The sequence below is a fragment of the Prionailurus viverrinus genome, chromosome B1 (assembly GCF_022837055.1).
Source record: "Prionailurus viverrinus isolate Anna chromosome B1, UM_Priviv_1.0, whole genome shotgun sequence".
Taxonomy (NCBI): domain Eukaryota; kingdom Metazoa; phylum Chordata; class Mammalia; order Carnivora; family Felidae; genus Prionailurus; species Prionailurus viverrinus.
This window is the reverse complement of record NC_062564.1, coordinates 142,313,972-142,336,813: the sequence shown is the minus strand read 5'-3', so window position 1 is coordinate 142,336,813 and position 22,842 is coordinate 142,313,972. Positions and strand designations below refer to the sequence as shown.

The 22,842-nt window shown below is 41.4% G+C and overlaps 1 protein-coding gene across 2 annotated transcripts in view; it reads left to right on the top strand.

Annotated features, from left to right (window-relative positions):
• Positions 1-22,842, top strand: part of FRAS1 (Fraser extracellular matrix complex subunit 1) — a 426,783-nt gene that overhangs the window by 257,408 nt on the left and 146,533 nt on the right. For both annotated transcript variants that reach the window (XM_047855347.1, XM_047855346.1), the window contains exons 21-28: positions 1,446-1,598; positions 1,873-2,019; positions 7,340-7,486; positions 12,058-12,198; positions 13,113-13,253; positions 14,767-14,904; positions 17,869-18,139; positions 21,859-21,943. In XM_047855347.1, coding sequence (XP_047711303.1) covers positions 1,446-1,598; positions 1,873-2,019; positions 7,340-7,486; positions 12,058-12,198; positions 13,113-13,253; positions 14,767-14,904; positions 17,869-18,139; positions 21,859-21,943 — 1,223 coding nt within the window. The remainder of the gene's footprint in view (positions 1-1,445; positions 1,599-1,872; positions 2,020-7,339; positions 7,487-12,057; positions 12,199-13,112; positions 13,254-14,766; positions 14,905-17,868; positions 18,140-21,858; positions 21,944-22,842) is intronic.

The following is a 22,842-nucleotide window of genomic DNA, read 5'->3' as shown; positions in this document are numbered from 1 at the left end:
ATTTCTCCTGCGGGGAACCCATCTCACCTGGTCAGCAATTAAGTATCACTGAAGGTATAGAGAAAAAGACCTGTTTAAACAGATTTCAGGGGGCAGGTTATCTGCAGTGATTGACAGTGATTTTTTTATGTTTGTTTATTTATTTAGAGAGAGAGAGAGAGTTGTGTGCTCATGTGTGGGGGAGGGACAGAGACAGAGGGGGAGAGAGAGAGAGAGAGAGAGAGAGAGAGAGAGAGAGAGAGAGAATCCCAAGGAGGCTTCATGCTGTCAGGGCAGAGACCGACATGGGGCTCAATCTCACAAGCCAGGAGATTATGACCTGAGTAGAAATCAAGAGTTGGACGCTCAACTGACTGAGCACTCAGGCGACCCATCATTGACAAGGATTTTTTAATCTAAACGTTGCTTGAGATCACAATCTCTATCGACAAGACCCTGAGCTGAACAAGACATCAGGTCCCTGAGTAGTGCCTTAGCAAGTGCAGACAGTGCTTTGAATCCTTCAGGGATAGATGGAAAAGCCTGTGGTTAGAAGTCTAACCTTCCATTTCCTAGGCCTTTACTCTTCTTTCACTTTGGTGGGTAATTCAGGATTTGTGTATTTTCTTCCACCTTTGGGATGGAGGGTGGCAAACAGGACTTGAAGGGTGATTCCACCTAAAATGAGGCAGAGGACGTGTTCACCAATAACGGGAGCTGAACGCAACCAGATTCTTTAATTAAAGGATGACTATTTTATAGGCGAGAAGAGAGACCGTGCTGGCCATGCCAGATGCTTTGCCTTAGAGCCTTAATCACAACTCGTACAGCAGGGCTTCTGTGAATTATGTATCGGGTCATGAAAACAACTTTTCAACTCGCAGCTCTTCCTTGTAACTTTTCCTCTATTTGAAGACTCAAGTTTTCCACCAACTCAACCCAGTTTTCTACTAACCCCAGCCCCTCCATATCAACACCTGAGACAGGTATACAGACTCTGGGAGGCCAATTCCTGAGAAGGCAGCTTGTGGAGGGAGCTGTGCCCAGCTCAGGAGCACTGTGAAGGGGCGGGGGTGGGGGGGCGGAGCACGCTGGGCCAGAGTTCTCAGCACCCTTGGGGGAAATGTTGATGATATTGATGGTACTATTCCTGTTAGTCTGACAGTTCTCTCTGTACTCCTAGCAAGGATCTATCATATGCCGCCCCAGTACTTGAAGGTCGTTGAGTTGAAAAGGGATGACAAGTGAATAGCTGTGCTGGGCCTGGCCATTTGCTAAAAACCTCAAACACACAATTTGTACAGGTCCCAAGCGTCTACTTTCCTGATGTATGCTGCCTTCGAGCTCTTTTCCTGCTTTCCGTGCTGCAGCGGGGGTAATTGCGATCCCTTCTGCCCTTGGGTGTGGTAATGAGACCTCGTGCTCATGCTGTCCATGCCTTCTGTGTGCTCCCCTGCCCTCTCCAGACTGCCATCCTCTGTGCCAGCACTGTGCAGCCGACCTCCACAACACCGGGAGCATCTGCCTGAGCTGCCAGAATGCCCGGTACCTGCTGCTGGGGGACCACTGTGTTCCTGATTGCCCTTCTGGATTCTACTCAGAGGGAAGAGTTTGTAAAAGTGAGTAAGTGCTGGATACAGGAGCTGGTGGTGCCTCACGAGTTTCTCTTTGGGGCAGTAGTGGAGAAGATTTGAACCGAGATTGAGAGAGAGAGAGAGAGAGAGAGAGAGAGAGAGAGAGAGAGAAGTGGGAAGCATGCTGTGAGACAGTAAACCAAACCAGCTAACATGCTAACATTCTCAGTTGGGGCTTTTACTAACGCCTCTCAGGCTGCTGCTTTGGAAAGGAGTTTGACTTCATAGATTCTCTTTGTGTCTGTTTTTTTCTCTGCAGAATGTCACTCCTCCTGCAGGACCTGCCAGGGCGCAGGACCCTTCTCCTGTACCTCCTGTGATGCCAACCTTGTGCTGTCCCACCTTGGGACCTGCAGTACCGCCTGCTTCCCCGGGCACTATCTCGATGATGGCCGTGCTTGTCAGCGTAGGTTTTTAAAAATGAAATTTCTCTCCTTTCCTGCTCTTCTGGAGTCACTGCAGGAAATATTAAGTTCTTGCATCCATATTCCCACTTGATAGCCTTTACTTTTTAAAAAGACAGTTAATCTACAAAGGTGTATGGATGCCATTAGCAGGCTATAATTCAGACATTGGCCTAACCGGGAGGTGCTGGGCTAGGGATCTCCTCTGCGAGGACCAGCTGTGTGATCTGAGGCCACTCATTTAGCTTCTCTGTTCTCTAGTTACCTCATTTTAAAATAGTATTGGTCTATTTTATCCTTGTGGTTTCTCTCGGCAATTCAATTCCAAGATCCTGAGCAGAGAGTGGAACTCGCTCTAGTACACAGTGACCAGTGACCTAAGCACTTGTCTGGATTTAATTTGTTTTCTGTATATATTTGTTGAATATTGACAATGCACAAGGCTTGACATGCCACAAAGCATTTGGTTTCTGTTCAAACAGTAGTTATTTTGTCTCGCATGAGAGTTACTTGTATAGATGTCTTATTTCTCAAGTAAGTCAAAATATGATTAATTACTTGTGTCAGGCACAAACAAAGAGTTAGGATAAATGAGGGAAAGGGCAAATTGGAGTAGAAAAGAAATCAGGAAATCCTTCACAGATGAAGGAACATTTTTTGTGATATGCTGAGGCGGCTTACTTTATTTCAATCACTAAAGTGTCATTTGCAAAAAAATTTTGTTATACTTTTTCCTTTTGAAAATGACAGCCAACAAATACAGAGTTGGTATTTCAATTTTATGTCCTAGAAGTACCATACTGAGGGAATTATAGACTGGTGGTTAGGAAGGTGGGCTCTGGAGTCATGTGACTAAAGTTCAAGGCCTACCTACCACTTACTAGCTTTGTGCCCTTGAGCAGGTGAATTAACTTCTAGGCCTCAGTTTCTTTTTCTGTCAAAGGGGGATTATAATGGTACCTACATCTAATGGTACCTTGCACTTGGCATGGATCTTAGCAGGGAACAAGCTTTCTGTATAGATTAGCTATTGTCATTGTCGTCGTCGTCGTCGTCGTCCTCGTCCTCCTCCTCCTCCTCCTCCTCCTCCTCCAGAATGAGAGGCAAAATCAAGCAGTTTAAGATATTTATATTTTATAGACAGAAAGATAGTTACTACTATTAGTTTACTGAGATGCTTGCAAGGATTTGCATTTGAAATGAATTTATGTGGGACTCACCATTTTGCATCATCTGTTGAGGTACCAGAGATAAACACCCTTTTCAGACTCATGAAAAATTTCTTTGCTTTTATAACAAAAACTTTGCTTAGTATATATCAACTGTCTACCAGTATCTACAGATTCTCTAACATAAGAGACACGAATAAAATACTTGTTCTGTTCAAGAGCAAGAGACTGTTGGTGGAGAAATGGTGACTGAGATTGATGAGGCTCTTCACAGAAGTGGAATCACAGAAATAAAAGTTCAAAAGAAAAAAATAGAATCTTTGGATGACAAAAAAAAAAAAAAAAAAAAAAAAGACCATTGCATCAAAATGTTTCTTTCTGAGAAGCTTTTTCCTTGGTGCAAGGTGATTTCCGCACAAATACATTTTCTGTGCTACCATGTAAATAGGATTTCGTAGACTATTTCAGTTAAATCAAGAACCTCCCAGCTTTAGTCCTTTGCTAAAGCTTAAGGTTCATTCTTTCAAAGATTGAATGAAGCATGCCCTTAAGTTGGGATATTTGAGTTTCTAGCATGTAAAAAAAAATCAACAGTGTTCTCATCTAATGCTCATCATTGTAGACAATTATAGGCCTGACAATTTTAGAAATTGTGCAGTGAAGGGCTTTTAAGGAAATATAACCAGTATTAAGGGGAGGCATTAATAGAAGAAAGTAAGAGCTGGAGAACTGTCTGGATTTTGGTTATAGAAATGTTTAGAAATTATATACTGAGCTCTATACTCAAGGATAATCAGTTGAGGCAGGAACTTTAAAAAAGAGATGATAAATGAGGCTCTCAGTACTTGAAACTGTAGCACTTTAGAGGTGAGGAGGAGAACTCCAGGGTGGCCAGAGGCAACCTTGCACCCACTGCAGAGATTCTGTGTCACTCCCCCTCACAGACTTCTACCGATGAGGAAGGACACCAGGTCCATTGCAGGGGGTGATAGTTTTTTCATTGTCCGACTGTTCTTTCTCATCGGCCCTCCAATGCTCCCCTCCGGAGCGGTATAGAATAAGTCCCCTTCCCCATTCACCTTATTGCCTTCCAAAGTTTGAAATTAACTGTCATTTCCCACTTGCACTTTGCTGCTCTGGCAAAACTGGAGCCAACAGAGTATTGGAGCAGCAGTGGATGACCCTCTCTCAGAGCTGAGGTAGAAAGCAAGCCTGCTTAACAAGGAGGGTGGACTTCCTGAGCTGTGAGGTCCCTTCCTCCTTGATGAGTGATCGTTAAAGTACATTTCTGCTTCCCTCACTGGTCCACCTACCACCATCTTCACTGTCCTCTTGGCACTTTCTGGGGTCCCGGACCTCAGAGAGCAGCACCAGGGACTCCAGATGTGACCACACCAACATGACTAATACCATGTGTGGTCTGAATATCCTAAGATGGAGAAAATGCTCCTTACCCACATTCTTTTGGAGACAGAAGCTGAAAACCCAAGGGGCTTTGGTATTGCAGAACTGCTCTGAGTAGGACAAGGTCATTTGTGCGTTGCCTTGGTAAGAGATGAGGGGTTCAGTGAAAGAGGAAGAAAGGTTCAGACAGACATGGTGGAAGCTCCCTGATCCTCGGTGTGATATTGCTGCATCCCTCCAAATCTCCATATAGTCTTCTAGCATTTCAAAACGCACAAATCCATTTCTTTTGGAAGCCAGTATGAAGGCCTGCATAGAAGGATTCAAGAATAAGAAGATATATTGGTGCTTGAGGAAGTAAATCACAAGATGCTCTCAGCTATCAGGACAGGGCATTGTCCTGTAACTCTAAGCTGGGGAAGTGGCATTTGGGCTTCATTTTGCAGCTCTATGCCAAGCAGGGGGGTCCAGCTAACCTTTAGGTCATATCAAGGCTCTGCAGTTTAAGATTGAGTTGGTTTCTTTAGTCACCATATCATACCTTTAATAAGCTTTTAATCAACTAAAATTCTTAGATAAGTTTTTATAGGAACTACTGTCTAAACAGGCCTCCTGTTTCCTTTATTTGTGCAATTGGTTAAAGGCAATAAATGTAGGACCTACAGTTTTGCTTATTTCATTTGATTCCTTTTAGTTTATTGCTTTAACTAGCTAAAACTGAGTTTGAGTTGTTCTGGCAAAATGTGACTATTAGGCGTATGTGGCATATTTAAATATCATTAGCATTTCTTTGTTTTTATTAAAGTTATTAATAAAAATATTGATCGAGTAAAAAATTAAGACTTCATCATAATATTCTACTAAAGACATTTTACTAATTGCAAAGATTTACTGATAACTTTTTGAGTATGTATTTCAACTGTCTTCAAATCCACCTAAAACTACTAGTCCTCCCTTAATTTTTGTATTCACAGGCTTATCATTGAGATTTTTGTCTAACCGTTTGCCAAAATTAAGACACATCATGTGTAAAAATTCTACCCAAATTAAAAAAAAAAAGAAATGGCAGTTTAATTTCATATAAGTTTCCAAAAATTAAAATATTTGTTTCTAATTATTCTCAAACCATCTGTTTGAAAATCCAGTCTAGAATTTTTCTAGGACCTTTAATTACCAACATACATATTCTAATGAGTATTTTATATCAATGACATTTCTCATATGTGAAACAAGAGGACTTCTTTTTTATTTTTACCAGGAGGTAATCTTCCTGCACTGTGCCACACACTTTGATATTCTCTAGATCTAAAACTCACACGATCATTCCCTAGATTTTTCCTCTGACAGGTACTTAGACAAAATTTCAGAATGAGGCTGAGATACTAATGCTTGCATATATATAATTAACAATATCTGGCTTCTTTCATTTATGTGCATATGTTTATCGAACACCCACAATATGAGGGATGACCGGCTAGGTACTGGGCACTATTGGAAGGAACAAAACAAACCTGGTCTTTGCTTTCATGAAGCTTATAGCTTAAAGGATGCAGAAGATAAATAATCACTTAAATGAAAATTATTATGTATGGCATGAATGAAATGTCTGGGGTGCTATAAGAGCAGTGACAGGGAGACTTGCTTTAGATTAGAGAGTCAAGGAAGGCCTTCTTGAAGAAGTCACTGAAGAATGCATAAGGGTTAAAGACAAGAGACTTAGAGATTATATTGAGAGGATTCAAGTGTGTGTATTAAGATATCTAGGTAGAAAGAATGGAGGCAATAATGGAGAAGCAATATTTGCAGAAATGATGGCTGGAAACTTTCCAGGTTTGAAGAAAGATATGAGTTTATAGATGAAAGTGTCCTCTGAAACCTGAGCAGTATAGATTTTAAAAAAAAATCACTCTTATGGGGACATGGACGATAGAATGCAAAGGGGTCAAACTTAGTAAGGGGAAACCAATTAGGAGGCTATGACAGTTGTCTGGTAGGAGATAGTGATGGCTTAGATGTATTGGTACATAAGGATATGGAGAAAAACAAAAAGTTCTGAGAATCACATAGAAAACTTTGAATAAATAGGATTCAATGAGTGAGTGGATTAGGAATGAGAGAAAGGGGGGTGTCAGGATAGCCTCCAAGGTTTATAGCATGGACAACTGAGGAGATGGAGAAATGCCAGTTGTTAAGTTAGGGAAGATGGAAGCATGACCACATTTGGAGATCATCCCTGAATGCTTGAATTCAGTAGCTGCTGAGAATTACAAATGGGTGAATCAGTAAGCCAGGCCTCCTTGAAGTCCTTTGTGACTTAAAATATGGGATTTCCTGAGCTTCCCAATAAAGTTGATACCTAATTTTTATCTTGGCATCATTCAAAAATCTGAGTCCACATCATGAACTACAGGGGGCTTGATTCCTTAAGAAGTAAGGTTTAAACACCTCTCGACTATTATTCCAGAGATCCTGGAGTAAATATAAGTTCTGTGGCTACATCACAGTGCAAGTTGGATGTGGGATTTCAATTCTTGGGTTTATAATTTATCTTCTCTGGGTTTATAATTTATCTTCTCTGGAAAATAAGAACATTTTCTTTTCTGTTGATCACAGGGGAGGGTTATGAGCCATAATTAAAGAACAGGTTGGAGCAGTGCTTTGCTCCTTTGTAACATCTGTCTAGGTTTGATCAGTGCTTCAGTATTTGCAATTGTAATGATCTGGTCATTTTCTTTCCCTATCTGCTCAGCATGCAGCACACATTGTAGAAGCTGTGATTCACAGGCTGGCTGTACCTCCTGCCGAGATCCAAACAAGGTCCTGCTCTTTGGGGAATGTCAGTATGAGAGCTGTGCCCCACAGTACTATCTTGACTTCTCCACCAAGATATGCAGAGGTAAAGCTCTTCCTGAACTATGCATTGATTCTTTTACTCAGTGAGCTCCCTTTACTGTACATGTCTGCTCCCCCACACTGGGAAAATACTGTCATATGTTTAGACTTTCTCTGGTGATAGCAAGAAGTCATCATGTATTATGAATGTATGTATGTAATTTTTTCTTTGTATGTAATTTATTTTTTGTTTTTTAAAGTTTATTTATTTTGAGAGAGAGAGCATGATCAGGGAAGGGGCAGAAAGCAAGGGGGAGAGAGACAATCCTAAGCAGGTTCTGCACCATCAGTGCAGAGCCAGATGTGGGGCTCCAACTCACAAACCATGAGATCATGACCTGAGATTAAGAGTTGGCCGCTTAACTGACTACACCACCTAGTCACCCCTGTATGTAATTTATTAATCAAGAAAATATTTTTTAATGTTTGTTTATTTTTTTAATTTTTTTTAACATTTATTTATTTTTGAGAGACAGAGAGAGACAGAGCATGAGCGGGGGAGGGGCAGAGACTGAGGAAGACACAGAATCCAAAGCAGGCTCCAGGCTTCAAGCTGTCAGCACAGAGCCTGACATGGGGCTCGAACTCACAAACCATGAGATTATGACCTGAGCTGAGGTCGGACGCTTAACTGGCTGAGCAACCCAGGCGCCCCTGTTTATTTTTTAATGTTTATTTGTTTTTGAAAGAGAGAGAGAGACAGAGCCTGAGCAGGGGAGGGGCAGAGAGAGAGACACACACACAGAATCTGTAGTAGGATGTTCGTTAGTCTCCAAGTATTTGTTGTTTTTCCAATTTTTTTCTTGTAGTTGATTTCGAGTTTCATAGCATTGTGATCTAAAAATATGCATGGTATGATCTCAACCTTTTTTGTACTTGTTGAGGGCTGTTTTGTGTCCCAGTATGTGATCTAGGAGAATATTCCATGTGCACTCAAGAAGAATGTGTATTCTGCTGCTTAAGGATCAAATGTTCTGAATATATCTGTTAAGTCCATCTGGCCCAGCATGTCATTCAAAGCCATTGGTTTCCTTGTTGATTTTCTGTTTAGATGATCTGCCAATTGCTGTAAGTAGGGTGTTGAAGTCCCCTACTATTATGGTATTATTATCAATGAGTTTCTGTATGTGATTAATTCATTTATTTATTTGGGTGCTTTCATGTTGGGGGCATAGACATTTACAATTGTTAGGTCTTCTTGGTGGATAGACCTCTTAATTATGATATGTCCTTCTTCATCTCTTGTTACAGTCTTTATTTTAAAATCTAGGTTGTCTGATACAAGTATGGCCACTCCAGTTTTCTTTTGGTGGCCATTAGCATGATAGATGGTTCTCCATCCAGGAGACACAGAATCTGAAGCAGGCTCCAGGGTCTGAACTGTCAACATAGAGCCTGATGTGGGGCTCAAACTCATAACTGCAAGATCCTGACCTGAGCTGAAGTCAGATGCTTAACGGACTGAGCCACCCAGGTGGCCATAATGTTTATTTATTTTTGAGAGAGAGAGAGAGAGACAGAGAGCGCGGGGGGAGGCAGAGAGTGAGGAAGACACAGAATCCGAAGCAGGCTCTAGGCTCTGAGCTGTCCGCACAGAGCCTGACACAGGGCTCAAACTCATGAGCAATGAGATCGTGACCTGAGCCATAGTTGGAACCTTAACCGACTGAGCATCTAGGTGCAAGAAAATATTTTTGAGTACCTACTGTGTGCCAACTATTGTGCAGGGTTTTGGTAATTAGACCAAAGGTGGCACACTGGAAACCCTCAGGTTGTAGTTGGTCCAAGACAGGGTTATTTTTGGTCCACCTAATGTTCCAGTGTTTTAAATTTTTTAACTAATGCATTTTATATTTTATGTAATTTTTAAATTTTTATTTTAGAGAGCACGAGTGGGGGAGGGGCGAAGAGAAACTGAGAATCCCAAGCAGGTTCCACACCCAGTGCAGAGCCCAACATGAGGCTCAGTCCCACAACCTGTGAGATCATGACCTGAACCGAAATCAAGAGTCGGTTGCTGAACTGACTGAGCCACCCAGGCGCCCCTCATTAATGCGTTTTAACATGTAGAAGAATCACATACAAAGATTGAGATTTCCTGTCTGTTTTGAAAAAGCCAGATGATCTGGCCACCCTGGGTGTGCGTTTCCATAATGCAGCAGTTGGTCGCAGATGAGTAGGTCTTGTCCTGTTGTATCTTCAGATCACCACAATCTCCAACCCTCCCTATCCTGTCACACCAGGCCTGCTTCATAGATTTACATGACCTTCCTGGGACCTGGAGCCACTTGCATTTACAACTCTAGATTGCTAGACTCTATGCTTAATGAAGACAGGGGTTGTATCTTATTTGTTCATCTCTGTCTAACAGACTGAAATGAGTAAAGGCGTAGTCCTGTACTCGAGGAGTTTATAAGGGGGCAGTTTCAAAAACCGAGTACCCTTTTCCTTGTTCTGTCAGTAGTTAGAATTCTTGGGGCTTTTGCTCTTTGAATGGCAGTGGTCAGCAAGGAGAAGAACAGAGGTAAAGGCTGGATTTTCCTTCTATTCCGTTTCCCTTCTCCATTTGTCCATTCTACATGTCTCCCATCTCTTAGCTGGGGCTCAGGGAGAGAGGCCAAACATCTATCACATATGCTGGTATGTTTTAAAGCTTTGCAAAATTGCACACTATTCAAAGGAATTCTCTTTGTAGTCAACTTAGGTGGTCTCTGGTGCTCAAGACCACAGAAGCTTTGCTGGTTTTTCCCTTCTAAACAGTGGTTGTCAGTACGTGGTGAAAAACAAGATTATCACGAATCCTCCATGTTGTAAATGATTTCATAACTTTGCTGGCAGTTTTCAAGGCTCTGCTTTAGTCATTTTCCCTCAGGAGTGATTCAGCCAAATAAATGAGTGGGATTAACTTTAGAAATCTTGGAAGCATGTGCACTGTCTTACACATTTACCTGCTTCTTTGGGCCTTAGAAATGTTGCATCAAGAAAGAGAGAAAGGTGACTAATGAGAAGTTTCCTCAGTTCTCAGCTGGGAGGGGTGGTGGAGTGAGGATGTCCTGAGTGGAGAATGCTCTCCAAGAAAAACAGTTCAGCAGCAAACATTTATTAAGCTGTTACTCTGTGCCAGGCACTGTGCTAACTCCTTTGCATTCATTCTTTCATTTACTCTGTGCAATAGCCTTATGAAATAGGTACTGTTCTTGCCTCTGTCTTACAGATAGGGAAACTGAGGCTCAAATAACTTAAGGAAGATGTGTAAGACATGTGAATGAACAGTATCTAAGCCATGGCTTAAATGGAGACTTGTGTGTCTTCAAAACCCAAGTACTTAACCTATCTTGTCCCATCTTCCATGCATGAAGGACTTAGTTTGCCAGCTAGAACTTTGGCTCTCAGGCATGAGTTTTCTAGCTGCATCAGAGTTGCCTGGGCCTTTAAAAACCACAACAACTATGGGGCACTTGGGTGGTTCAGTCAGTTAAGCATCCAACTTTGGCTCAAGTCATGACCTCACAGTTCGTGAGTTCAAGCCCCTCATTGGGCTCTGTGCTGACAGCGCTGAGCCTGGAGCCTGCTTCAGATTCTGTGTCTCCCTCTCTCTCTGCCCCTCCCCTGCTCGTTTTCTCTCTCTCTCTCTCTCTCTCTCTCTCTCTCAAAAATAATAAATAAACATTTAAAAAACCCACAGCAACTATAACAACAACTATAATAATCATAAGAACAAAAACAATAGTTGCCCCAACATGTTTTCTTTTGCCTCAGTTCTTGAGACTAACTGAATAGTTCTGATGTTGGGCCTGATAATCTGTATTTCTAACAATCATTCTGGATCCCATGGGTGCAATTCCAAGGTTGGAACCCATGAGCACATTAACTCCTTGAAGTCAGAGTCTACCCACTTTTTCTACCCATCTTTTAGTGCTCTGCATTCCATAGGTGCTTACTGAGCAAAGAACATGTTAATGAGTCAGCTCTACTGCTAAGGAGATCTTCTGTGATTTCTGTAAGCCTCTTCTTTCTGGACTGTTCCTTTGTGCCCCATTTAATTTTAACATCAGTGGTTCTCTCTGTTGGGTGGGTCAACACCTGATTTTTGAGAGGCAGGAAGCCAGGCAGCCAGCGTCAGTGGAGGCAGCAGATGCATTCTTAGCTGAGTCTCTGACATCACTTCACCTATTGAGCATTTGGAGGAGGTCTGGATTAGGTTTGCAGAGACAGATTGCCCACTCCCTGTAGCTGACTTTGCATGAAAACACCATGGCACAGGAATAAAGAACTCTGGGGCTATGGAATAAGATTAAGTTGATCTGGCTCCTTGGCAGCCCTACTGACAAGCAGCCTGTGCACAAGCATGGAGTGATCCTTGTACATGCCTGTGTCCAACATAATTAGGAAATACTAAACCTCAGAGAGGCGTTCCGGCTACTACAAGCAGAAGCCTCGTTAGGGCTCACTTATCTGACATCTTTCATGTTGTCCTCACTTTACCCTTGCGGCTGCCAGCAGCGTCCTCATAAATTAGTCGCTGGGACTGAGGGTGGACAGACGAAGGTGATCTAACGTAGGCTTCCTTCCTAGAGTGTGATTGGAGTTGCAACGCGTGCTCCGGGCCTCTGAGGACCGACTGCCTACAGTGCATGGATGGCTACGTTCTCCAGGACGGGGCCTGCGTGGAGCAGTGCTCACCATCCTTCTACAGGGACGTGGGCCTCTGCAGGAGTAAGTGTCTGGAGCCCCTGCTCTGTGCTGAACCCAGGGTTCAGCTTCCTCTGGTTTTTACTGTTCTGACAAGCAGTCTGTGGCTAGTTTCCTTTCTGGCTTTGTATTTAATTTCTGGTTTCTTTCCTAAGAGTTTTTCTCTGTTATAGTCAAAATGTCCCCTCTCTCCTTCCCCCATGTCCAGACACGATATTTGCTAAAATTTGAGGTCAGTGTGGGAATCTTGGGGGTATATGGCCACGCAAACAGGTATAAGGTTTGGATTTCCTGAAACATTGAACAGTCCTGTCCTCTAGATGCAGAGGTGTGTGTACTCTGGTCATCTGAGCACATGGAAGACCTGTGCTCACACGTCAGCCCCCTGAAGCCCTGAATGTACCGGATGTCTCACCACCACCTTCCTCTGAACCCCACCCCCTTGGGTCTTGATTTAACACCACAAAACCTTCTGACTCTGAACAACTCTGCAAAGTGCACAGACAGTACTACTGGGATCATTCTTGGGAGACTCTGATAATTGACTGGGTGAGTCAGGAAAGATGGACACTTCAGGCAAGAAAGCCATGGATTAGTTAATAATGATAATGGCTAATATGTGTAGTTTCTAAGTTTGCCCAGTGTTTTCTGTTATTTACTTCAGTCTTTGCCCAGCGAGCTGGGTAGGACGATATCTCCACTCCCATTTAATGGGAGAGAGCATCGAGGCTCAGAGAATGTAATCTCTGATCCTAAATCATCCCCCTGGTAAGTAGAGCAGTAACAACCAGAAGCCTGGTTCCTGACTCCTCATCTTCTGCTTCGTCCAACACATTGGGTCATCTAACTGTTTGGCATCTAATGCTGCCTCCCCACAAGGGCCAGGAGCCCCTTGGAAAGCCATACACAATTCTGTTGATTTGACTTTTGTCCTTCAGGGTGTAGCAATCACTGTCTCCAATGCCAAGGTCCCCACGAGTGCACTCGCTGTGAAGAGCCATTTTTCCTGTTAGAAGCCCAGTGTGTCCAGGAATGTGAGAAGGGGTACTTTGCAGATCACGCCAATCGCCAATGCGCAGGTAACTTGGAGACTGTGCTGAGTTCTCTGGAGAAAAGCGAGGGCCGCAGGTAAATCAGGTGCGCTGATTCTCAGGTAACCAAGGACAATTTGAATTAAAAGCAGAATGAAAACCCAGGGAGCTCAGCCTAAGTAATTGATGGCTTCCCCTGCACATCTGCCAATTGCTGGTTAAATCAAATATAGAAGTGCAGGCCAATAATTCTCTTGCACAAATCAATATTGTCCCTAAAGGTCTTTATGGAAATGAAGTCAATATTTTATGGAATATAAGGCTTATATTGAACTAAGGTGAGGTATCCACTAAGAGTGGATTACCCCTGTTGATACGGGCACAGAATCTTCAGTGTATAGACTGAATTACCGCTGACCTTGATATTGGCACAATACCCTTGAAGAAGAGGGTTTGTGAGGACGATTTAGTGAGACACACTGAACCTTTTGATCACACTAAAGTTAAACCCAAAGAGAGTTTCCTCAGTTTGTTTTCATCATTTCCTTTAAAACTTGGTACCATATACCCCACTTTGAAGAATATCTGGCCTGTAAGAATGATGCCATTCCCCTGGCATGGCATTTTACCTTTCACCAGATTCCTCTGTCTGCATGAGCTTGTTTAATACCCACAATGACTTGGTGGTGAAATATGGCAGACACTATGAATCCTGTTTTATAAGCAAAAAAAAAAAAAAAGAACAGAGAGAGAGAGAGAGAGAGAGAGAGAATGGCTTAAGCAAGAGAGAGAATGGCCAAGCAACATAAAATCAGTTATTAAACCCAAGTTTTCTGATGCCAGTCCAGGGCCCTTTACACTATGCTATACCACCTCTCTATAATAAAATCTCCACTAAGGAAGCAGAAAAACTTGGGAGTAAACACTCGATTTGTAGTTTATTGACTTGACCCAAGGAAATAATCCTATGGTCCTTTAAAGAGCTTATTTTCCCCATGCATTTAAAATAGTAATAACAATAACAACAGCAACAACAACAATAATAATAATAGAATAGTAGTGGTATTAGTAGTATCGCCGAGTCCTAGGTGCACAAAAGTCTAGTCTCTTCACATAATAAAACATGTAATCCTCCCAACAGTTATTTGCATTAGGTGTTATTTCTATCCCATTTTTAAGACAAGAAAATCACACCACAGATGGTTAAAGGAACTTGCCCGAAGTGGACAGCCGGTAAGTGGTAGAGGAGGAATGGAACCCAGCGAGGGCCTATGCTCTTAGGCACCATAAACCACCTCCCTTACAAGTCAATATGGTCAATTTTGTAAACAATCCACTTACGTGCAACATTTTCACATCACAGTGCATAAAGTGAAAGTGATGTTCTGTGTTCACTTTCCTTCAGAGGGTAGATGGGTTCCTTGTGAGATTCTAGAGGAGATTCCTTTTTGCTGTAGTTGGGAGTCATGTGCTATCACTCTTTATTTCTCTGTCACTGGTGGCCCTAGCTAAGTGTCTGTGCCTTTCACATGCCTCACTTAGTGTGTCCTTTCCTTGACAGCCTGCCCTCGAGCATGCTTACAGTGCAGCGGCAGGGACCGGTGTCACCTCTGTGACCATGGGTTCTTTTTGAAGAGTGGCCTTTGTGTTTCCAACTGCATTCCTGGCTTCTCTGCCCACTCTAATGAAACGTGCACTGGTAAGTGTTTCCCATCTGATGGTCTGGTGTATTAACCTGTCATTTCTCTATGCAAAGGCTGAGTCTGCAGATACAGTTGGCTCATATGATACAAAATACAGGATTCTCATTCTGGGAATGCTAAGAAGTAAGGGACTATCTATAGGACATAGGCATTGTGGAAACGCAATTTCTAAGATCTTTGGGAAAAAGAAATAGTGTGTGCCATGAAAGTACCAACTATCAGATCAGAAATTTGGCAGAAAACTGTGACACAGTGGGGTTCCTGGGTGGCTCAGTCAGTTAAGTGTCTGACTCTCGGTTTTGGCTCAAGTCATGATCTCAGAGTTTTGTGTGTTTCAGCTCCACGTTGGGCTCTGTGCTGGCAGTGCAGAGCGTGCTTGGGATTCTCTCTCTCCCTCTGTCTCTGCCCCTCCCCTGCTCACACTGTCTCTGTCTCTCTCAAATAAACTTAAAAAAAAAAAAGAAGGTGATATTAAAGGAGTGGAGCTAGTTTTATCCAACACATCAATGGATACTTCACCTTACAACAAAAGAGAAGCAAATTTACATTTAGTCTTAAATTGGAGCCCCAAAGTTTTATAGATAAATGAAGTTTAAGGATTATATAATAGTTGAGCATTCCTCAGCTTTTGAGTGTCCTTTATCAATAACATGAGGCATATTTTAATACCCATAGTCAATCATATTTTCCGTCTCTAAATTTCTGACCTCTGAAGATACTAAGACTTCCCATGGGAAAAAGATATATTTGGCTTATTTTATTGGGACCTTTCTGGAAAGCCCAAGTACTTGAGAGTCAGCCTACTCCTCTTGGGACATTGTACAAGTCAGCTTGTGAAAACGAATTCCACTTTCATTAGAGTAATCTTACAGTAGAAGTAGTTCCCTTGAAACTTGCCATTCCCAAACTGTCCTGTCTGACCTACTTGCAGAAGGAAACACTAATAATTAAAGTCCAGGCAAAACAGCTTGCAGGAGACAGGATGCAATTATCATCATGATTGGATATTCATCCATCAGATGTTTCCTATGGACAAAGATGGGAGAATTTTATTTTATTTTATATTATTTTATTTTACTTATTTTTTAAATATAATTTATTGTCCATCAGTGGAAGAATGGATAAAGATGGGACATTTTTAAAACAAAGTGTATATACTTTACATGAATTCTGAATATAAGCCACTTATAATCATACTTCATTATAGATTAACTGGTACTGTTCTAGCAAATGGTATCAGACACTTACTTCTTTTCTTACCCTTAATGGGTCTGAAGGCCAGATGGGATGGATGAATTAGGTTATAACTGTGGCTCTCAAACCTAGAAGTCCATTAAGATTGCCTGGGGAGCTTGTAAAATCACTAAGGTTCCCACCCCAGAACATTTAAGTCAGAATCTCTGATGGTGGAGCTCAAGTATTGGTACTGTTTTAAAAGATCCCTGTATGATTCTTTATTGTTATTATTGACATATAATTCACATACCATAGAATTCACCTTTCAAAGTACACAGTTCAGTGGTTTTTAGTATATGCACAAAGTTATACAACCACCACCATTATATAATGCCAGGACATTTTATTCATCCTAAGAAGAAATCCAGTAACTGTTAGCAGTCTCTGTCTAGCGCTCCCTTGCCCCAGTTCTTGGCAGCCTTTGATCTACTTTCTGTCTCTGTGGGCTTAACTATTCTAGACATTTCACAAAAATGGAATTGTACAATATGTGGCTTTTTACGTGTGGCTTTTTTCACTTGGCAATAATATTTTCAAGGTTACTCTATATTGGAGGATGTGTCAGTACATCATCCCTTTTTGTTGTTTAATAATATTCCATTGTATGGATATACCACAATTTATTTATTCAGTCACCAATTGATGGACATTTGGGTTCTTTGCACTTTTGGGCTATTATGTATAACACTGCTATGAACATTCAGGTACAAGTTTTTATGTGACATATGTGTTCAGTTCTCTTGGGTATATGCCTACGAGTAGAATTACTGGTGAGGAACTACCAAACTGAACCATTTTATATTCCTACCAGCAACGTATGAGATTTTCAATTCATCCACATCCTCAGGAACACTTTTTATTGTCCTTTATAGTGGGTATGAAGTGGTATCACATTGTGGCTTTGATTTGCATTTTCCTGATGACTAATGAATGACATTGAGCACCTTTTCATGTGCTTATTGGCCTTTTGTATATCTGCTTTTGAAAAATGGCGCTTCAAATTCTTTGCCTATTTTTAAGCTGGGTTACTTGTCTTTTATTGAGTTGTAAGATGTATATATTTCAGATACATGTGCGTTTTCAGATATATAATTTGCAAACATTTTCTCCCATTCTAGTAATTGACTTGTTTACTTCCTTACTGGTGTCCTTTGAAGCACTTTGGTCCAATTTATCTTTTTTTTTCTTTTGTCACTTGTACTTTTTGTGTCATATCTAAGAAAGCATTGCCTAATTTAAGCTCACAAAGATTTTCTCCTATATTTTTTAGAAGTTTATGTTTAACGTTGAGATTTTATGTTATTTTCATATGTATCCTGGGGTGAGAACCACTGGATTAGAAGGAGGCTTATGGTCTACGATAGCCTAGAGTCTCATTTCTGAATGAACATTACAAATCTATTTATTAAAAAATAAAAAAACCTTGGGGTACCTGGCTGACTCAGTCGGTTGGACGTCCAGCTTCAGCTCAGGTCATGATCTCATGGTTTATGAGTTTGAGCCCCACACTGGGCTGTGTGCTAACAGCTCAGAGCCCAGAGCCTGCTTCAGATTCTGTGTCTCCCTCTCTCTCTCTCTGCCCCTCCCCTGCTCAAATCAAACTCTCTCTCTCTCTCTCTCTCTCTCTCTTAAAAATAAACAGTAGAGGAAAAATTTTAAAAATAAATAAATAACTTTATCAGTGAATGTACCAAGTCTGACCTTTGGGTTCATATGTTTTCCAGGCAAAATACACACGCCTAGTCTTCATGTGAATGGCTCTCTCACCCTTGCAATTGGTTCCATGAAGCCACTGGATTTTCCCCTTCTGAATGTCCAAGATCAGGATGGCAGGGTGGAAGACCTCCAGTTCCATGTTGTGAGCACTCCCACCAATGGTCAGCTAGTACTCTCAAGGAACGGAAAAGAGGTTCAGCTCGACAAGGCTGGCCATTTTAGCTGGAAAGATGTGAATGAGAAAAAAGTGCGTTTTGTGCACAGCAAAGAAAAACCCAGGTGACTCAGTGTTCTGTTGTTTTCCTCCTGCATCCTTTCCATCGGTGCTTTGCGCCCCCGCCCCCACTTCTCAATAGCTATCCCCTCTCTTCTGGGGAAGATCGATACTCCACAAACGCCATCGCTTTCAGCTGCCTGTCATCATTTCACTGTAATTGCTCAGAGAGTGTGCTTCTGTTAGAGGCGTTTTCATTTTATCACATAATTATGGGTAATTCTCTGATGTGACAGGAAAGTTCCTAGTACAATTACCCAGTTTTTTGGCCCAGCAGAAACAAAACTGGTTATCTACCCAGATTGCTACAGCTGCTTCTTCAACATTAAGGTAATATACTGGGAGTGAGGAGTGACTAGAAGATGGAGCACATACTTTTAAAAGTGTTATATGGTTCCTAGAATTTCAGAGTTGGAAGGAAGCTAAGAGTCACAACTTTTTATTATCCACTTTATGGGATTAATTGTGGTTAATTTTTAAGCCTGATCTAGTTTTCCTCTGATTCCTAGCACACTTCTGGCTGTCTTCCTCACCCCAGCTGACATATGCTTCAGGAATGCAATTGAATGTTAACATTAACCCAAGAAAATAGAGTCATATAATTAGCAGAGTAAATCTGCTAAACAGAAATCAGAGAATGCACCCCAAAGATTAGCCTTGTGGATTATCCTTCATCCTGCTCTGCTTCATTAGTGCAGATAATTCAGAGTAGACTGTATATGTTAAAAATGGACCGAAATATTCACAGTGAATATTTTCTACTGTCAACACTAGAGATTTTTTTTTATTATTATTTTAAGGTTTTGGTTAGGAGATAGGTGGGGAGAAAAGCAAATGGCCCTTTCTCTATTCCATTTCAAAGCCAGAACCTCAGAAGACCATCTCAAAGGAATAAGAATAACTAATATTTACTGAGTGCTGACTTTGACGCAGGCATTGTGTTAAACACTTCGTGTGAACTATGTATATTTATGTTCCCAGTCTACAGATAGGGAAACAGTCCTCGAGAGTATAATCAAAGCCAAGTCTCCAATCAACAGCTGGTTCCCCGACTCCACAACCCATGCCTTTAGCCACTGATTTCTGCCTCCATAATAATACTAGGAATAATGGGCACACTTCCATCTGCAAGGGGCAAATGATCATTGTATAGAGAAGTACTGCTACAAGGGTGGGGCTTCAGACTCAGGTATCTGATGCCATAGACTCACTCTTCAGATTTATACACCATGTCCTGCATTCATTTTGCTTTAAGTGTAGTTCTTAATTGTTTGCATCACACACACACAGAGGCACGCACGTGTGCACACGCGCACACACACAACGTCCATACCTGTAGTGTTTTGCCTTTGAATGTCTTGTGAAAAGTGAGTAAAGCTCATAAAGCTCCCCAGACAACCAAAGTCAACCCTCATGTCTATTCCACCTCTTCAATCTATCATCACATGTTTTCTTCCAGAGTCAGCTCTGCAGCCCTAAATGGGACAAAGAATGGCAACTATTTTTCAGGGAATTCTTGCAGCACTGTTTTTATTTTTGGTGTACCCATTTTAGCATTGGATTTTCTTCATCTAAAAATTTAAACGAGGGGCGCCTGGGTGGCGCAGTCGGTTGAGCGTCCGACTTCAGCCAGGTCACGATCTCGCGGTCCATGAGTTCGAGCCCCGCGTCAGGCTCTGGGCTGATGGCTCGGAGCCTGGAGCCTGTTTCCGATTCTGTGTCTCCCTCTCTCTCTGCCCCTCCCCGGTTCATGCTCTGTCTCTCTCTGTCCCAAAAATAAATAAATGTTGAAAAAAAAATTTTTAAAAAAATAAAAATTTAAACGAAAGAAAGAATGAGAGAATAGCAAAACAAGATTGGTAGTAATTCATGAAAAAAAAGGAAATTCTATAAGTTGTGGAGTGATACAAAAACAAAAGGGGCAACTTGCCACATAGGTTTATGATTTTGTTTTTTTCCTCATGAAAATATGACCATGATTCTTTAGGACTGGATTCCTTTGGGGTCAGAATGCTCCTGTGGAGTACAAGACAACCTGCAAATATGGTCATAGTGGCCATGGCAAGTTGGCATTCTGGGATCCTAAGCAGTTATTGGGACCTCAGTGCTACCAAAAAGTCATTTTTCCCCAGTACATTGGGAGTAACCACACCTGCCTCCTTCTTTCTGTTGCTTCCATCATTTGCTTTCTCTGGAAGTTTGGAGCTGGGAGTGAAGAGAGACAGGATTTAAATGGGATGGAACTTCAAGGGGAGGATGAAACAGGAGGGAAGGCAAGATTTACTTCTTTAAAAACAAATCAGGTTTATTGAGATATAATTTGGGTTCAACAGAATTCCCCATCTTAAAGTGTACTGTTCTAGGAGTATCAACTAATGCATATATTCTTACAGTCTCAAGACTACAACTGCAATCAAGATATAAACAGTTTTGTCACCCCCTCCCCTGAAAATCTCCATTTTGCTGCTCCTCCCTTCCTGCCAGTCTGTAGCAACCACTAATCTGTTTGTTACTCTTACAGTTTTGCCTTTTCTGAAATGTCATGTGAATGGAGTCATACAGTATGTTTCTGGTTTTTGCCATAATGCTTTTGAGATCCATCCACATTATTTCATGTTTCAGTAGTTAATTTCAAAAATACCTTTTGAAGAACCTTTAAAATAATGGTCCCTATAGTCAACCAGAATTCAAAACCGCCCATAGTGCATTAATCACATATCTTAACAGCCTCCCATGAGTTCTGTGCTTGGTTTGGCTTTGAAAGTGGGTAACTCCTACCTTCCCTACCAGTTGTCTCTGAAGCTGCTGGAACAACACTCTTACAAGAAGTAAAAACCACAGCAAAGAATCAACCTTATTTTGTTTCATTAATTAGTACTGTTTCGTTGCAGGTAATGAAAGTTAGCTTGAACTAGATTCAGCAAAACTGTAAGGCTTGTTATAACACTGCAGGCATGGCTCAGCTCTTTAACACAACAAGGGCAACTGGGCTTCCAGGGTGAGCCTAGAAGCTAGAACCGGGAATGGAAAGCAGGACTCAATTCTTCCTCTTGTCTCTGTGGCTCTTTGCTCCAAGGCTTAATTTATCTCCTTCCTACAGGCAGGCTTGGTAGACGATGGCTTCTGCATAGTCAAATGGGAGCTCTCAGGCCAGTTGCAAATTTCCAGAGAATAATCAGCCATCTTTACCTAGTCCAGTCCACATTGAATGTGTATGTGTGTGGCTGGAGTGGGGGAGGCAGGTAGATAGAGTCATGTAATACAAAACATTGCAAAATCCTTCACACGGGCCCACTCACATGATTTGAGAACAGGTTGGAGAAAGGGTCTGCAGGGAAGAGGGAATCATTGAGAGCTAATCAGGGACTATGATAAGTTCCTTTGCATTCTCCAATTTAACCATTAGCCATCACTGTATTACTAGCCTGTCTTGGGCTAACAACTGATTTTTCAACTATGTGTATATTTATTTTAGAGAAATCTAAAATAAAAAGTTTATGTAATTGTTTGTTATATTGAGGTCAAGGGATACCCAGTAGTTTTACCTGTATGGCCCTATATTCAATTTCATCTGGTTATTTTTATTTACAGGATGAATATTATATCACTGTAGTGGTTTGATCCTAATTCTTACATGCACATAACCTGAAAATATTTTTATTCTTTGTTTTGCTAGAGACTAATGACTGCATTTTCTCATTCCTTTCTTGGGCACTTCTTTTAGGAAAGGTTACTTTTCCCTGAAAATTAGTGACCAGCAGTTCTTCTCTGAGCCACAGCTGATCAACATACAAGCATTTTCAACACAGGTAATAACAATGCCACACAATTAATAATTGCATGTGCCTACTAATTCTGATGCACGAATCAAGGCTAAGTCAAGTTTTAGCAAATATGAGCTAAATCAGTCTTGTTTCACTTTTCCCATGAAATAACACTGGAGTAATTCTTAGTACTTGTGGGTAAGAGCAACAGCAACAACTAACTGCTAATACATTCGATAGAACCCTTTGTAGTGTTTTTAATTTAATCATAACAGCCCTGTGAGGTGTTGTTATCCCCAGTTTACCGATAGGAATCTAAAGTCACAGGGAGGTTAAGTAACTTGTCTATGGGAATATAGCTAACAAAGAGCCAAGATTTGTACCCAGAAAATCTGGCTCCAGACCACTACTTTATAGTGCCTTACGTTACTAGACCGAATCTGATCTCAGCCCCTCAAAATAATTTGAAACCGTTCCAGTTGTTGACTTTCTTAATCTTAGGTAAATGAGTTTGTTTTGCCTAAATATTTCTGTCTCAGAGATATAAAATTATGTTCAGCCACTTTTGCCTTTCATATAGCTGGATTGCGTTTTAGTCAGTTTGCAGTAGGTACAACATCTTATTAAGGATCTACTTAAATGAGGTGCCAGTGTGGTCATCAGCCAAACAGAAGTCTTGAAGAAATCATGGTAGATGCTATAAAACTCAGTGTGATGGCTCTTCTGTTCTCCTCACTCATCTTTGTCAACTTGCAGTTATGTGTCCAGAATCCACGTAGTGGTAGATGTTCTGAGTAACTGAGCTTGAGGGATTGAACAGCTGAAATGGGCAGAGAGTAGGTAGATAGATATAGTCTTAAGCTGTGAACTGCAAGCTAGTATGATATCAGCATGGGGAACCAAGACTACTGCAATATCCAGATCTCAGTAGAGTGTTAGTCATG